General features: G+C 32.4%; 1 protein-coding gene across 1 annotated transcript in view; it reads right to left on the reverse strand.

Moving 5' to 3' along the window:
• The window catches only part of LOC124530009, a 95,841-nt gene that overhangs the window by 24,342 nt on the left and 52,252 nt on the right, over positions 1 to 19,247 (reverse strand). The window contains exons 3-6 of the mRNA XM_047103982.1: positions 17,405 to 17,622; positions 6,848 to 6,986; positions 5,263 to 5,412; positions 4,261 to 4,404 (exon numbers count right to left, since the gene is read on the reverse strand). Of these exons, the coding sequence (XP_046959938.1) occupies positions 4,261 to 4,404; positions 5,263 to 5,412; positions 6,848 to 6,986; positions 17,405 to 17,622 (651 nt within the window). The remainder of the gene's footprint in view (positions 1 to 4,260; positions 4,405 to 5,262; positions 5,413 to 6,847; positions 6,987 to 17,404; positions 17,623 to 19,247) is intronic.

Genomic DNA, 19,247 nt, shown 5'->3' on the forward strand with positions numbered 1-19,247 from the left:
TATTAAGGAGAGGGTTTGGAATATATTCCACCACGCTGTTAAAATGCGTGTTGGTGGAATGCACATGTGGCAGAATTTTGATGAAATTAGACAAATGCAGGTTTCCTCAAGATGTTTTCCTTCACCGCCGAGCACGAGATGAACTATAAACACAAATTAAGCACATAATGTGGTGCTTGCCTGGGTTTGAACCCGCAATCGTCGCTTAAGATACACGCGTTCTAACCAGTGGGCCATCTCAGCTCTATTTATTACATCTTTATATTAAGTTTATTTCGAGTTATCCAAAGTAAGTATTACTTTTTTGGGATCATTTGGAATTTTCATTTATTATGCTTTTTTTTGAAAATATCACAAAACATGAAGATTTATTGTAATACAAAAGTATGGAATTGAATTGATATTTGTTGATAATAACTACAGCTTCGTGGTCAATAGAGAACGCCTACACGAAAAGAATACAATTTTTGAGCATTCGTATTACTTGTAAATTCATTCATATGAAATTGTGTGACGTCATTGTCGATAATAATACATTTAATATTTAATGTTGCTTTATATGATTATGTTTAAGTTTTAAAATCTTTCTCCAACTCGTTACTTGTGTATAATTAAATGTAAGTAATATTTGTATTAAATTAATGTAATTGAAAATTGAAGGAAAGTCAATAATCTAGAAATCGAGTTTTTTATGGAATAGGTTGGCGGACGAGCTTATGGACCACCTGATGGTAAATGGTCACCATCACCCATAGACAATGACGCTGTAAGAAATATTAACTATTCCCTACATCTTCAATCCGCCACCAACCTTGGGAACTAAGATGCTATGTCCCTTGTGTCTGTAGTTACACTGGTTCACTCTTCAAACCGGAACACAAAAATACTGCGTACTGTTGTTTAGCGGTAGAATATCTGATGAGTGGGTGGTACCTACCCAGGCGGGCTTGCACAAAGCCCTACCTCCAAGTAATAAATAATAATTAACAAAAAGAATGTGAATAACCTTGACTGTGTGACGACATACAACTTATTCCAATGGAAGAAAGAAAAAAGATAAACATAACTTAGATTTAGATAATTATGTGGTGCACTATTTAGAATTTATTATTAGTAAATCTTTATTTATAATACACTACTAATAACAACAGATTCGTCGACGTTGAAAACGCCATTTTTTGCAAATCCACAGTGTATATATCTTTCTTTCTATATAAAAAAGCGTGGAGTTAATACCTGTTGACTTCCAAGCAGGATATATTAATTTAAATCATTGTATTCAATTAACATGACTTTGTATTTTTTAAATGTTGAAAAAGAGTAACTACTGAGTTTCTTGCCGGTTCCTCTCGGTAGAATCTACTTTCCGAACCGGTGGTAGCTTCACTTAATTGTAAAATGACGATTCAAAAGTGCTTGTAAAGCCTACTTAAATAAAGTTTATTTTGATTTTGATATCATAGACTAATCAAGCCCTCCAATGAGATCGCGTCAATTTGCTATCAAATGTTGTTTATTTGGTTTTTTCCCTGTTATCGTTGAAATAGAGTATAGTAAAAACTACTGAATCAATTGCGATAAGAAATACGTGACTTTATGTACCAAGAATACTCATCAAAATTTCATTCAGCTGCTGACCCTCATTCCGAAAGCGAGAATGAAATATAAACGCAAACAAGGCACCCCAAAATTCAGTGGCGTTTGACTGAATTTGAGCCCGTGATAATTAGTTAAGATCTGTCGACCACTGGACTCAGCTCTGTCGTGAACAAAGATTAATTTACGATCCTCGGAAGATTAAAAAATAAAACGTTCTATGATTTTTTGTAAATATTATAAATGCGAAGGTAGTTCTGTCTGTGTATTTGTCTGCTGCTGTTTCACGTAAAAACCACTAAATTGATATATGTATTGGTATGAAGCGGGTTTGAACTCATAGAAACAAAGGCTACTATTTTGACGATCAATTCCTAAAACGCAAACAACGCCGAGGGCTACATCTAGTTCTAAATAAAACTGATGATATAAAATAAGGTTGGATCGAATAAACATGATCATATCAATCATAAAAATAACATCTAATTCAATTTCTGGTAATATTTTCAAATAAAAGGATAATAAATGAGTATTTCATATAAAACCCCGTCCAATACGGTCAATTTCAAACCGAAGTCCCAAATATTTCGAATTCACAAACAAATTTTCCAAACATCAATACTCCATGAACAAATGTTTGAGAATCAGGGAAAAACAAAATAATAAAAAAAAATGACTAACTTTTTGAGTGATCGGTCTACTCTCGGTACGGAATATTGAAACAAATAAAAAAAATACTTCTTCCATGTCAAAACAAGAATGGATTGCTTTGTATAAATTCTCCTTCGGTTAAAATAATTATATCAGAGTAGCAGCGAGAAAGAAATTGTTTTTTTGTATAGATTTATTGTGTTTATATTGAATAAGTTTTCATAACAATTCGAATAAATCTAAGCATTTGAGTCATTATTGTTTCCAAACACAACTTCCTCCTTGGCTTGGTATCTAAGTTGAATAGCTGCAAGATCTCTGGATGCTTGATTCAAACCTTGACAATAATATATTTTAATTTTTAAACTTCGTGGTAGGGCTTTGTGCAAGCCCGCCTGAGTAGGTACCACCCAAACATCAAATATTACCGCCAAACAACAGTACGCAGTATTGTTGTGTTGCGGTTTGAAGGGTGAGTGAGCCAGTGTACAGGCACAAGGGACATAACATCTTAGTTCCCAAGGTTGGTATTTATCAAGTTAATATTTCTAACTGCGTCATTGTCTATGGATGATGGTGACCACTTTCCATCAGGTGGCCCATATGCTCGTCCGCCGACTTACACCATAAAAAAACTTCTTTTGACACAGAACTACTTTTAAGTCGCAGCCCGGAGATCGGTATTAGCATCTCTGTACCTCAGAAAAAGCGAAAACCATTGGTGTGTATTTAACACGTTGTGTGATATTTCTGATGGCTTTTACGTCTCGTTTGATTATGAGGATAATGAGATAGGAAGTATAACAGTGTTTAATAAGTTTCTTGATGATGGTTGTTGATCAGTTAAGAGGACATAATTTCCATTTTTTTTAAAGTTTTTATACATAGAAAAATGTATTGCGTATCCATCTGTTTCGAACGTTCCGTGTACAAAAATCACGACAGCCGCTCCAACGGATACCAGGCAGGAAGGTTTTCGACTATTCCCAGGTTGCATTTTCGTTTCCAGTTTTATAAATATTTGAAGATTTTATAAAAAATTCAAGGGTGTAGGCGTCACGCATATGCGCATAGAAAAATATTTTTTAAAAGTTTATTGTTCGTTCTCTGTTTGTATTATAAAATCCTTTTGAAAAAATATAGGTTTAGTTTTAGGTAACAATTGTAGAAAATTTACCAAGTTTTGTTTAAAAATACTATCTTAAATATTCACCTTTAAGATCACGCCGGTTAAAAACATCAAATAGTTCTACTTTTATCTGAATAATAATCGAAATTGTGCAGCCAATGACGTCATACGCGATCAGTCGATGACGTCATTCGCGACCAATGAATTTCAATGTGTCGCATTAGTAAATCTCACGTCGATCATAATTTTAGATTTTGCCGAATGATCTTGGGATATTCCCATTTTGAGTTTGGATTTTTATATACTGGAACTCTGAATAAATGTAGGAAATTACTATTTATCTAATAAATATAATATAAATACGAATATGTATTTGTTCTTTAAAACAAGGAATTATTAATAAGAATTATGTCTAATATTCCAAAGGTGGCAAACTACACCTGGGACACAAGGGACAAAATAGCCATCAAGTTCCTAAAGTCGATGGCGCATTGGTAATGTAAGGAATGGTTAAACTGACTACGGCAACAATGTCTATGGGCGGTGCTGACCACTCGCTAACAACTTACCATCAGGTGGCCTGTTTTCCCGTCCTCCTCTTCACATATTTATCAATATATTAGAACCAATAAAAATATACCCAAAACAAACAACTTTACCAATTCTTGTATCCGATCAAATATTTCAATTGGAAGCGTCTTCTAGCTTGTTACTAAACTAATGTGAGAAATTCCGACACATTTATAACTTGTACATATATTTGTAACTTAAATTTAAACTAAGTGTAAACTATCTAGAGTCGAATGAACTAGCGTAAATTTAAACTAACTAAGTAAGCTATGAGAACTTATTAATTACTATGAAGTTGACAAACTCAAACTTACCACAGGTGTAAACAACTTTCAAGTAAGTACGGCTTCCAGTCCTGCAAGGCTTTCCGAACATTTTGCTGTCCGCTGACAGAACGCACCTTCGTTTTCCATGACACTCTCTCATCGCTGTTTCCGTTGCGTAGGGCTCCAAGCATGCTATAAATATGAATATTTATTAATTCTTTTTTTTTTTTAGAATATAACTTCCTTTTGGCTTTAACAATTACTTTCTGCGTTGAAGACATGCCTACAGTCAATTAATTTAAATACGTGATAAGAGAGAAGTTTACAGGGTAGGCTGTCCCAAGTCCATCCGTGTCGGTTCCTCCCATTCATCATAGATTTTGCCGTGAAGCAATACTTAGTATTGTTGAGGACTGATTTGAAAAGTATGTGAGACAGTGTCACTACCGGCATTCCCATATAAAATATTTCAGTTCACAATGGCGGATTGACAATGTAAATAATTTAAAAAATGTTAACGTCGGCAATATCTGTAGGTAGTGATGGCCTATTTCCAAGTCAGCTTGAGAATAGCATTTTTTTTTTAAATATTAATTTATATAATAAAATAATTATGTCAAAAATAATTCTCATCATTTAGCAATTTTAATTTCCATCCACTTATACTTTACACGTAAAAAGTACCGCCCGTAAATATCTCTCTACTGGACAAAGATGTCTCCTCTTGATGAGAAGTTTCCGAGTATATTCCATTACACTGTCCCAATACTAGCCGTATTGGGAGTATACACGTAATGGTATCTTGATACACTAGAGGATCTGTATTTGTAAATATTAATGCAATACGAAACCAATGTAGTGGAATTCAAATCAACGCAGCTTGAAATTATTCGACAAGATAAGAGGACCTTTTCCCTACCGCTATTCCAGTACACAAACGTGAGGCTGAGTTTCGTACGATCCCGAAAAAGATCCAACGATACCACCGTACGCAATTTTATCTGATGTTCTTTTATAGACAGCGTTATAACTCTAGGGATCGGTACTCACTTTCTTCTTTCATTCCCCGCGGCTGTGGGCATTGTATCGAATCGTACTCGGTCCGCCCGTACTGCGCTGAATATATGGCTACTCTCGAGTGTGGGTTACAGCTTAAATGAAGCACGTCGTTCTCACAGCCCACTTTACTCCGGAATTCATCTGCCAAACGAAATGTTATCTTAAAACAATGTATCTAGTCTCAAATTCAATTACAAATACATTGTTATCTTAAAAGCTTTTAGCGACTTAGTCTTTTCTGTACGTTTCAACACTGTTTTAAAGAATTAAAACTCAGCACTCAACTGTATTACTTTTGTGTGACATCCATAATGAGATTTTAAATATGCAGATGCAATGCAAAAGCTATAAAAGCTATAAGATTGAACAATGTCGTTGATTTTTACTCTTTATATTTTATTATTGTCTTCTAAATTAAAAAATATATTCAGATTAACTGGCCTTAAAGGTCTTAAGGCCTAGAGTTTACTTAGACGTTAAGTCGCCAAAATTTATCTCACAGGATATGAAATTCTTGCAATTTTTTCTTGAAACGCTAAACACAATATGATTTATGTACAGTTAAGTTTACATTTATTTCAGAACGAAATAAATTTAATATATTTATGGAAAATATTTAATTTACAGGAATCATTGTTTTTCTTAAAACCACAAATATTAATTCGTATATAAATATTGAACCCATAGTAAAATAAAATGCAAATAAACCGATATTAGATGCTCAGTGGGTAAATACAAAAGAGGTCATTCTATAACAATACTTAAATAAATTGCATAATATAAAAATGCAAATAAAATCACCACAATCTCTTTGTGTTATCATTATAGCTTCTCTTGGCTCTTAGACTTGCATAGAATTTTATTGGCAATTCCCAAAAGTGTTTCAAGAGTTGAGAGCTGGAGGCAGGAATTCTATCACGGTGCAGTGAATACTGAATTGTTAAGATGGCATTGGGGTTAGATATTCATGTGAATTCGGTAGTTCCAATGATTCCTCTTTTCATGGAGAAAATAGTTTTGCATATTTTAAAGCGAATGTTACCATCTAAAGATTATTTGTGCCAAGGAACCTGTGACCTGTTGGGAATTTTGCCAATCACGTAGACGCTAGTTTGAACGGTGAACGGTTCTTGTTGAACACGCCTTGATTGATTTTGTTATTTTTAGGTCATACGATATTAAAACTTATAAACTACTGAGAAAATTTATCTGAATATTATATAATTTTTAATGATACTGACCAGCATTTTAAGGATAGCAATATTATGTTAAATAAGGCAAAACAAAAAGTCATAAATATATTATGATAAATTTTGTGAATGAAAATGAAACATGTATAGAGGAATTCTTTCTTTCTGAATATTTTTATAAATATTATCACAGAAATAAAGTTTGCTGATTAATTTAAATATTGCTGAAAAAAGTATGAAAATCCCATACGTTGGAAGAAATAAAATACATACAAAAAATCGGGCATAATAAGTAATAGCAGATCATATTTAAATTATACATATTCAAGTTTGGGTTGCCATATATTAAAAGATTAAGCGTTAAGTTTTAAATATTCACTACTTACATGGACGGCATTTGTAGGCTACCTCGACGAATCTTCGGGATCCAGGACACGGGTCCACTCCAAAAGCCTTAGGGCTGGTATGGAATTTACACTGGCGCTTCTTCTGACACGCTTCCACCACTGTCTGCAACAACGAATACTACCTCATATTAGTTAGTATGCCGATCTTGTGATAGTTGAATTTAATTCTTAGTAATTTGGTAATCAGTGATTACCTAATTAACCGATGATTGCGGGTTCAAAACCAGACAAGCACCGCTGATTCATGTGCTTAATTTGTCTTTATAATTCAATTCGTGCTCGGCGGTGAAGGAAAACATCGTTAGGAAACCTGCATGTGACAAATTTCATAGAAATTCTGCCACATGTGTATTCCGCCAACCCGCATTGGAACAGCGTGGTGGAATATGTTCCTCAAAGAGAGAGGAGGTCTTTAGCCCAGCTGTGGGAATTTACAGGTTGTTGTTGTTGTTGATTACCTAAGCTCATTTTAATTTCCATGAGTTTAATTTGTGTTCGTAATTCATCTTGTGATTTCAATGTTTATCTACCGCATTTGTATGTGGATTTTTGCATGGGCATATGTATGGCCCTGTTGGATCTTGAATGATAAGCTCTTTACCTAAATGGGGAAGGTCTAAGGTAATCTCAATAGGCCCTCATGGCCCAATACATTAAGACATTTATACTAAAAGTTTTATACTAAAAGTCCATAAATGGAGCACTACGATATATACAAGTACCAAGATTTCATACCCCTTCTCCCTGCAATTAAATTGACTCCGTCACCTTTCTAACCAAAACATAGCAATGGAACAAAATGGAGATTGAAAGCACTCAGATGACCAGCACAAAGTATTATGTGAAACAACTATTATATTATATGACAAGTAGATAAGATAAAAAGATTATCAATTTGGAAGTTACGTGGAAGAACGATCTATTAATTTCGTAAAGATTTTTTACATGAATATTTTATTTGTAGAAAATATTGCATTTCAACATTAAGCACATTGTATTGTGATTTAATAGTAGAAATTTTGATAACTATATAATATACAGTAACTATAATTAGGCTTTGCTTAACTTATGTGTTTCTGTCAGATGCAGGCAACTTACCAAATGACTAATGAGGTTCTGCTAATCGTACTGCCCTCGTGAAATCTCAGTTATAATAGGAGCTTACTAAATCTATTATGATCGCTTTGCAATTGTATTCTAGCGTTTTATTTACGTTAATAATATCACTTTAAATGGTATAAGAGTTTGTTTGTGTGAGTCCATCTGGGTAAGTTCCACTCACCACTTTACCACTGATACTTATTGTTGTTATGTTTCCATTAGCAGGGTATTGTATGAGCCAACTGGTATGAGCAAACATAATACCTAAGTACTAAGTGATATAACATCTAAGTTTTCAAGGTTTTCGTATTGGCTAGATGAAACCTATTTACAAGTCTCTACATAAGATAAATAAAAAAAAAATATAAATTTAAAAATATTTTTTTTGTTTTGCTTCCCTATTGTTTCTTTGCTGCAGAATTTAGAAATTTCATATAGGTAACACTTGTTATCTATAAAAGTAGGAGAACCAATCTTTTTTTCTATATATATAGATAAATCAATCTTTTACATTTTTAATGAATTCGTTTTGCCATAATCGAGGTTCATAGTGTAGAATTAGCTAAGAAGTTCGCTCCGATTATTTTCTGTGAAATTAAATCGATTTTTTAATCTCGGCCGCATCGATTCATCTCCTTCCTGTCTTCCGCAGACTACGTGACATTGATGAAATAATCTGTGTTTTCTTAGCTCGAATAAAAGCTACTGAGCAAAGAATTGAATAGAATCGATAACGCGTCATCCCACAATTTCCTCTAAAAGTTTTATGCAAAATAATATGTTGGTACGTCGAGGCTCATAGCCAGAAACTATTGTGTGATTTATTTGGGTTTAAACTAGCAAGAAACTTGTGCGCTCTGATAAAAATTTGTATACCAACTCAATTTAGACCATTCTGGAGTATTAAGCCCAAAATCTGGAATAGGTTTGGCTTACATTGAGTATACGATTTAGCCATAATTATACTATTCGCGATGAATTCTTTATTAAAAATTTGGATCAAAGATAAAACTGAATATAATTACGTAAGTGAAATTAACGAGAATACAATGAAAAATACAGACGAATTGAGAACCTCCTCCTTTTTGAAGTCGGTTGAAAATAAAATAGCAATTCATTGTATTATATTATCTTATAAGCAGTTCATAGCGATAATTTATTAGTAGTTTCTTTTTAACCGACTTCAAAAAAAGGAGGAGGTTCTCAATTCGTCGGGGCCTTTTTTTTATTTTTTTATTTTTTATGTATGTTACCGAATTACTCGAAGATGGCTGGGCCGATTTTGACAATTCTTTTTTTTGTTTGAAAGGGCATGTTTTACAGGTGGTCCCATTGTCAGGAGATCAGGATCTGATGATGGGATCCTGAAGAAATCGAGGGTACTCCTCAAATTTTATAGGCACACCTATAGTGATTTCGGTTTTATTCAAAGTGCCCTGGTCATATGCTCACGAAAAGTGACATTTGATGAAGTGGAACTGATGATGAAGACCACAACTGGTAATCAGAACCTATTAGTAAGTAACTATTTTACGGGTTTAGTTCTATTTCTTTAAGATAGTCGTCAAGCAATTGATGTTAGTAAACATGCATATGAAGAAGTCTAGCTGATGGTGAACTACCAGGAGAACTCCTCATTGATTAACGGCATTAAAGTGAATGACAAACACTACCAATTGTAATTATAAATAACAAAACAACACTGAAAAGCAGTAAATAAATTTTTATAAATAAAAAAAACCGCCTTCAAAAATGAACTAAAAAGAAAAAAATAATCAGTTACATCCATATCCAATTTACGATTTTTAATCACCTTTTGAAGTCGGTGCCAACAAAGTAAATAAATTCCTATATTGAAATCATTTAATTTGTATCGAAACTAAGGTTTGTCTAATGGTGTCATCTATACAATAAATAGATTTAGTTTTTGTATGTATGTATTATGTACCTATATTAGAAACGTTGGCCCCGACTTTGAGAGGTGATTAAAAAAACGTAAATTGGATATGGATGTAACAGATTATTTTTTTCTTTTTAGTTCATTTTTGAAGGCGGTTTTTTTTTTATTTATAAAAATTTATTAAGTTTACAAATCATAAGCAGTAGCCTTGTATGGCTTAGATTGTATGGTATGCGGCGCAGTGATCGGGAAATAAATACATTCCTCTTTCGGACAAAGTCGGGACGGGAAGCTTGTGTATGAGTAAAATAAAATCTCAGCATCTATGATACTAAGATCTATGTTAATGTTATAAGGGACAATAGTATTATATTCAAAGATTTATGTCAATGATATCATCCTAACGAATTTAATATTATCGACGAAAATAATACGATATATTCTATATTCAAATAGCACAGACAATTTTGTTAACTTTTGTTTTATATGGTGTATAATAGAGCACTGTATCTGGAATGTTAAATCATAAAAATAAAAGTACATGTCCATTTCATTTTCAAAGTTCTGTAAGCGATTAAAATTAATGCTTATATTTTTAGTTATTTTCTTACTAGTAAATAATATGTAAAATAATAATTAGTTATATTTCTTTCCCTTTTTCTTAAAATCACTACAGTTTAAACATAAGGTACCTATGACTTATTTTAGGCTAGACATTTTAATCTATCTATAACTTAAATTGCATCGCGTACGAAGAAAATAGACAACTTCTTTCTTTGCCTTTGAGGCGTGAAGAGGCATCTGGCGGGGCAGCATGGTTAGGGCAATTAGTCCAGTTCATTATTTCTGACTGTTTGACGCATTTACATTCCACTAATACCATTACGTGTAGTAGAGATATATGCCTATGCGGTTAAAGAAAATATTTTATAATTCTGTCGTCATTGATATAATTTAAAACATGAACTATACTAAAAATTATTTGATTTCGTAAGCAAAAACTCTCATAACAATATAGAGTTTGTAGGTGCGAGTGATTTGTTTGTGAATTAGACAAAACGTGAATGTGGGTGATTGATAGCACTCGTAACAAATGTCCGAGTGCATGTCAAAATGATAGCCGGTTGATTTAAGTTCGAAATTCAAACGACTCGGGAAACGACCAACACGTCAAAAGTGTCATTGTTTCATGTAACAGTTCATTATTTTAATAAAGATTATAATTTTTAGTTAAATGTGAACTATTTCATAAATTAATCAATTAATTATTTAATTATTAGCTTGAGAGGTTTTAGCTGAAATCAAAAATCGATATTCTGCCACATGTGCATTCCATCAACCTGCATTGGATCAGCGTGGTTCCAAACCCTGTCCTTAATGGAAGAGGAGGCCTTATCTTAGCAGTGGAAAATGTACAAGCTGTTACTTTACTTTTTTTAATACTTAAAGTATTAAGTGTCAATAAAGTATCCTTATATGTGAAAGTTCAAGAGGTAAGGTTCAATTAGATCAACGTTATACTTAGTATTTTCAAATGATTGTTTTAGAAAAACATCCGTTATAGCAACCCAAGCAAGATTTTACGAAACAAAAGTTAATATAACACAATGTTATATATAATATTGGAATATTTAAAACCGTGCATTACAAAGCAAATATTTCATTATAAGTTCAAACGAGAAATAAATTAAAACGTCAGTGTATCAGAATTTTAAATAGGCATCCATTTTGAACATTCTATAAATATTTCATTTCATAAAATACTTGTTAAGCTATCATACTATCGGATATAAATAAAATCGAGATCGTTCAACTAAGTTTCTTATAAACACTATGATATTAAAAAATAGTCTTTATTTGAAATAAAAAAATAAAATAATTAAAACAGGAAGCATATAAATGAATCAATTATCTATCTTAATTGTTTATATATAGGTATGTATGCCAATGTCCTTATATTGTAAGAACACATGCTGGCTAAAAAGTGATAGTTGATGGAATATAGAAACAAGAGATATATCGAACGTTAAAGACTAGACTTATATCTAATTCGAATATTATCATGTATGATAACGAATTGGTGCCTTTGTAGGTGTGAATATTATTCAAACAAAAATGTACCCTATATAAATAGAAAACAACAAATTATTTCGGGTAACTTGTTATGAGAACGTGTTATTTCACAACCCCTAACCCTGTTTAGTAGAATACAAGTAGCCTATTAGATAGATACCCAACCCAAGCTTATATTTAAAAAAAACATTACTATCTCGTCTGAGATCAATGTATTTTATGCTACAAAAACTATGGGATGCATTTAAGCAACGTGTAGTAAAGTAAGCCAGCCATTATGCTTATAATAATCATCCTTAGTATGGAAGTTCCTGGAAATATCAATTAAGTTATGTTTTTTTTCTATTAAATTTTATAGATGAAGGACAAAATTAAACGGCCACCAGTTGAGAAAAACCTTAGAAGATTAAAAAAGGAAGATTTAATCGCAGCAAGAATTTCATTCTATCTTTAAATATCGAAGCATTTTATTTTTAAATTTATCGTTTGCATGAAGAAATTTTAATAAAATTATACTATGAAATAATTAGCACGATGATTAAAGAAGTTTACTTAAAATGAAACTTACCTACCTATATAATAAGGTTTAACATTCCATTGACCTGCTTATTGTATTTATTTAAATATGTTTGTATTGAAAACTGTTATCTTTCAATTGCATTATAACTAGAACATAAGTGGGCATCCTTATATGGGAAGAAGAATTTAGGCCATGGTTGACAAATATTGCTAGATTCCATTCCATTTTCAACCGACTTCCAAAAGGAGGAGGTTATCAATTCGTCTGTATTTTTATTTTTTTTTTATTTTTTTTTTATGTTTGTTACCTCATAACTTTTTACTGGGTGGACCGATTTTGATAATTTTTTTTTGTTTGAAAGGTAGTGCTTCCCGTGGGGTCCCATTTTTTTTATTTTTTTTTCCGATGATGGTATCCATGTGAAAACGACATAAGTCTTAAATTTGCATTACGTGTATGCGCGACAAATACGTGAATAACTGAAAATCACGTTAACCAATTTTGATAATTCTTTTTTTATTATAAAATATATACTTCAAGGGTAATTTGGTGATAGTTTGGTAAGGTTCTGAGCACAGGATCCATGACAAAGTAACGGAACGGAAGGGAACGGAACAATTCTGAGGAGCACGTTAGCGATACTCGGTCGAATCTTTTATTTATAGGTTATTTGGATATTTGAGTCACCTTCCGTAATGTGGTTATGTTTATGTAATTATCATAGTCGAATATTATAATCAACTAGCTACCCACCCCGGCTTCGCACGGGTGCAATACTGATACTAAATATATTACAGAATTTGTTTATATACGACATCACATCGCAAACTTCTAAAATTATCAGTGTTTCTTTACTATATTGTTCATGTATTATATACACAAACCTTCCCCTTGAATCACACTATCTTTTAAAAAAAACCGCATCAAAATCCGTTGCGTAGATTTAAAGTTATAGGGACAGAGAAAGCGACTTTGTTTTATACTATGTAGTGATGGAACTCCTATACGGCTCGCAGTTAGGGTGCGATATGGGGCAGAATTTCTTACTATCTTTAATCAAATTTTGTGTATGTGATGTGATGTCATATGATGTACGAAATATAGTTGGTCTTTTTCAAAGTTTTTTTGCTGAGTTCGATTACAGCTCTTTCGAGGGATCCTTGTAGTTTACGCCGCGTGACGTATTAAATCCGCATTTTCGAAAGTCTATTTTTGCTTTATTCGCAAGTTTCCTTTGAAATTGTCCTCGAAGTAGTTTCTGACTCATATAAACGGAACGCTTAATCGATCCGTATTAAAAAAAAATAGTTAGTCAACATCAGCTTCACTTAAAATCAAAAAAAAAATAAAATTTTAACAAAAAGAAAAGCCGACTTCAAACAAAACACTATTTTAAAACAAATGAATATGCACGAAAAAGTAATAAAAATAATTGCGTATTCAACATATTTTTTAGAGTCTTCCTAAGTTAAATGAAATGAAAAATATTAGACTACTTAAAAGTCGATTAACGATTATATCATGTAGTTATAATTATTGTTATATTTGGAGTCGGTGTCAGCCAATAAAACCCTACAGTATATCTATCAAAAAACAATACGAGAATACTTTAACAAATATGTTTTTTACAAATTACCTTTTACACAATAATATACTGGATCAATCAAGGGGCTCGTATCGCTTCTTTCTTTTGATTGTTGGGGCAAGGGCACCGTGGCTGACACCGGCTCCGAATATACCAATAACTATAACTACATGATATAATCGTTAATCGACTTTTAAGTAGTCTAATATTTTTCATTTCATTTAACTTAGGAAGACTCTAAAAAATATGTTGAATACGCAATTATTTTTATTACTTTTTCGTGCATATTCATTTGTTTTAAAATAGTGTTTTGTTTGAAGTCGGTTTTTCTTTTTGTTAAAATTTTATTTTTTTTCGTCTGCTGATCATTTATTTATGTATAGAAAGCTAAAAGTGAGCTGCGTCTATAATCTTTTATCTTAAGCTACAATTGCACTTCAAATTACGTATAATCTCAAAAAAAATCTTTTTTTTTATCCAAACATCAAAATAGTCTTAAAGACAACTATTGTATATAAAAATGTCTATATTCCAGATTTATAACTAATTAAAAACACTTCATGATTGCAAAGTCACTTTAATTTATTTACCATGCCAGTACCTACTTAACAGGATCTGAAGTAAGATGTACTTTTAAATTAATTTTAATTAAGAGGCTGCATTTCCTAGTTTTAATTAAATCTTACTTGCATTAAGGTATCAAGATTAATATGACAAGCGAGGTTGCTCAGTGGTTAATGATTGTAGGTTTTTAACGGATTAGTATCATGGGCGTTCTTGAATTGAGTTTATAGTCTACTGGTGAATACGATGAAGGAGAGCATCGTGAGGAAAGCTGCATGTCCATGTGAAAGGTCCACAGATCAGTAATAGAAGTTGCAAGTCGTCATAAAAGGAAAGTCTCAGCAAATATTTACATTAGAACAAGAATAGTTTTAATTCCGTAAATTTAAGTACTGGTAGTTACTCAACTTCACGAATAGTAATAATTTTGTAGTTCGTAATTCAAGACTTGGTTAAAATTAAATATCAAAGGCATAATTAAGAGAAAACAGATTTTATCAAAGAAACCAGTTATGCCAACCATTGTCATACAGTTGATAATTTCAAGAATAGGAACAAACCATTGAAAACCATTAACGCGTAAAATGCTGAATTTCCACAAACCTTTGGTATAGCGGAATGTAAGGGAATGAGTCATAAAAGCCTTGCTAAAAAACGAACCAGCGCAGCGACATGCCAGAAACCGTTCAATTGACGACTAAAAGCCTCATGAATGACCTACTTTAATAGTTGCTGACAAGCCAGCCGAAAATTACGAGTAAGACTCCGATGCTCTGAAAGAATCGGGAAGTTTCAATGGAATATTTTTAATTTTAAGAAAATTTTAATGCGATATTGTTCTTTTTTTAAAATTGACATTAGATGGAAAAATGGCAAATTGGATGATAAGAGGTAAGGATTAATATTTAATAAATCACCAATCATGTCCTACAACCTACCTACTACCTTGGGATACTGATTTACCTTCAAAATGGAACACAAAATTACTAAGTAGATACTGATTGCAATTTGACGGTAGATTATATTATGACGAGTGGATACGTATCCTTAAAAAGCCTTACGTACATACACATACAAACACGCATACGTAATATTATTCGCAATTTTAAAGTACATTTCCATTCAGTCAGAAAATAAATTACCTCGTTGGAAATTCTTTTCAAAATTAAATACAAAAGAGGTCAAAACTAGAACAAGACAAGCCAAGAGGTTGTTATAAATGCAAAATTTTCTGTAAAGTAGGCTCCGAGAATATTATTAACAGTTTCCAACGAACTCCCCTGTTTAAGTAAACATTGTTCTTATTAATAAGGCTTGGTTTGGGAGCTCCGTTTAGACAAAGTTTAGTTCATGCAAACGATATTAGCATAGTGTAAACATTATGATACTTAGTCATATAGCATACATAATCTTATTGACACTAGAACCAATTATTATTTTATCACCCGTAATGACAATATAGGTAATTGAGTTTGAGTTATATGCATAAAATTTCTATATATTTTTTTATGGAATAGTTTGGCGGACGAGCATATGGGCCACCTGATGGTAAGTGGTCACTATCACCCATAGACAATGACGCTGTAAGAAATATTAACTATTCCTTACATCGTCAATGCACCACCAACCTTGGGAACTAATATGCTATCTCCCTTGAGCCTGCAGTTACACTAGTCCACTCACCCTTCAAACCGCAACAAAACAATACTGCGTACTGTTGTGTAACGGTAGAATATCTGATGAGTGGGTGGTACCTACCCTGGAGAACCTACCCTACCACCAAGTTTTTACAAATTGCATCATACCATAAATTAGATACTAGACAGCGATCTAAACTTATTATTAGACTACAGAGCGTTTTATATTAATTTTATAAAATAAACATTCAATAAGAAGTTCTCTTGGAAATTTCGACTTTATGTGAAGGAATGGGGGAGCGACTTTGTTTGAATTTTACTTCTACGAAATCGGGACGGGCAGTTTCTTCCTTATACGATAGTAAATTATCATTTTAGTGAAATTTTATTATTGTATTAAGTTTTTCAAAGTAATTGAAACCTTCTCCTTAAGGATGCCTTTGTCCAGTAACAGGAAATTAATAGATTGTTGCTTTACTTTTTCTATACTTTACTACTCTCTAAGTATTTGCTTGGCTTCTTTGATATATTTTTTTTTTTAAAAGACGACTAGAAAATGCATGGCACACTCAAAAGAGTATTTGTTATTTCTATATTTTTATTATTTAAATATCTATATTATTTCTCGTCCTGTTAGGCTGATATGCTCAAATTATTTTTGGATATGCGTCGGCGTTAAATAGGGAAATAATTATTTTAAAGTTTCTCAGTATTTCCATTATTCAAATGTTATAAAATTTTCACGCCAGTATAGACTGGGTACAAAAATATTTTATTATTAAATGCTTTAATATATATACAATAACTAAATAAATGTAATCTTATTTGTAGTTTTTTTGCTGTCGTTACTAATTATCCTCAGACGCACACTAAGGTATTTTGAAAGCATGAGCCATATAAGGCATGCCGATAACAATATTATAAATGTGAAAGTAATCGTGTCTATCTGTCGTTCTTTTACTGTCAAACCAATGAACCGAATTTGATAAAATTTGAAATTTGAAATTGGAACTTGAAATCCAAGGACATAGGCTTCTTTTTTTGCCTAACATGTGACAATCAACTCCTTAAACGCGAGAGATGAACGCGCGGGCAATAACTAGTGAGCTATATATTTTTTTAAATAAAATTATTTAAAAATATGATTTCCCCTCACCTGCAATGCACTTGGCCAGACGCATGACGTGTCTCCAACAACTTCGACGGCAACCGGCTGGTATTCCGTGAGCTCAGAGGCGCAGGATGATTGGGAAGCAGAGGCCCCATACTGAGCCACTTGTATACTAATCGTGGTTCCTCTCGGACATATCAGGGTCACCATTTCTTCGTCACAAGCGGCTTTTTGATGTGTTCGGAGTGTCCCAAGTAGTAATTCTGTAGACAATCATAACATAACATAAATAATTGTGTAGTGGTAGTAGTGTAGTCTGTAATTTAGGTCACCTGATTTTATGTGGTCACCACCACCCTTGAGATATTATCACAGCGAGAAATATTAACAATTCCTTATGCTTGTAGTTATAACAATGTTGATATAATGATATTATATATAAATGGCTACTATTTACTTAATAAGGCTTTTGGAAATGGCTCCTACTATAATAAACAGCATTGTGGCTTTGACCTTGATTCGTATCTACAGAATTGTATACTCGGGGTCGAAATCGTAAAGAGTAGAGTGAAACCAGACCGCTATGCGGTATAATGGCCGAATAATAATAATAATACGCTAGCACTATAAGGAACTATTAATTTGATGATAACATAAACGAAATATTAATATAAGTAGTTCTTAGTAGTAAATTAGTAATTATATAAGGCAATGGATTCAAGACTTTCGATAAATGTTAATTTCGTCCCTGACTTCTATAAAATAACGGACTTTTTTTAATCCTAATCTTCATCTTATTTGTACTTTTTCTATAGTAAGAGAGTGTAATATAAAACTAAATACTAAAATAAAAAATTCTAAATGAAGTATTTAGTTATCGGTTTTTTGAATATTTCGAATTTAATGTATCTGAATTTATTTTGTTGTAACCAAACAAATGTCTATAAAGGACCATTCTTATAATCATCGTGTAGTGGGCATTTAGTTAAATACAAACTCCTCTCTTTCTGTCTTCAATGATTTTACAATCGAAAGAAAAAGACACAACATTGTATAATATGAATGTTCAACTAATGTGCAAAGCGATAAGTAAAAATCAGTGTGATACATCCTTAAGATATCTCTATAACGCTTCCATATAGAGAGTGTAGGATATAACAATAACAAATAGAACGCAAGCTTTATCTCAAAGGCGAACGTCGCCTTCGGTGTCATAATGTCTCATTACAACGTCCGAACGTCGCCGTTACGCAAATATGCCTTTACCTGTGAGACAGGATTGTGGAAAGCCAATAGAAATTATGCAAATCTAGCATCGTGGTGCTAATCACGTCGGAGTGAAACAGATCACGTTCGACCATTCTGATTAACATGCTGAATTCGAGATAAACCTTATTGTAAAGATCTACACTTTAATTGTTAATAGTTTGGGTCTTGTCCAAAATGGTTTCGGTGCGTGTTAAGTTTTGGGATTCTAAATTCAAAGATTACAGAAGTCGTGGCTAGACCACTAAATTACTTTTTTTCTTCTCGTCTCCATTATATAAGCAAAGGTATCTTAAGGTGGAGTTTTTAAAAGTAGCACGTGTTCTGAGATTTTTAGCGCGTGGTTTAAGTTAAAAGTGGCCAGTGACTGTTATATAATAAAAAAATAATCGATGTCGACTAAAAAGATCAGTTCTATACTAATTAAATGGAAATGGTCACCAATTAACTAGGATAGAAAAAAAATGGAAGAAATAAAATTAATCACTTGAGTTTTGCATCATTATTTAACAACAAATAATTTATTACAGTTATTAATTACGGGATATTTACCATGCCTTTTTTAACCGTTGGAGCTAGATATTTCGACATTATCTACAAATGTCTTGTTAATTCGTAGATA

This window comes from Vanessa cardui, chromosome 5, assembly GCF_905220365.1.
Source record: "Vanessa cardui chromosome 5, ilVanCard2.1, whole genome shotgun sequence".
NCBI classification, from domain to species: Eukaryota; Metazoa; Arthropoda; class Insecta; order Lepidoptera; family Nymphalidae; genus Vanessa; species Vanessa cardui.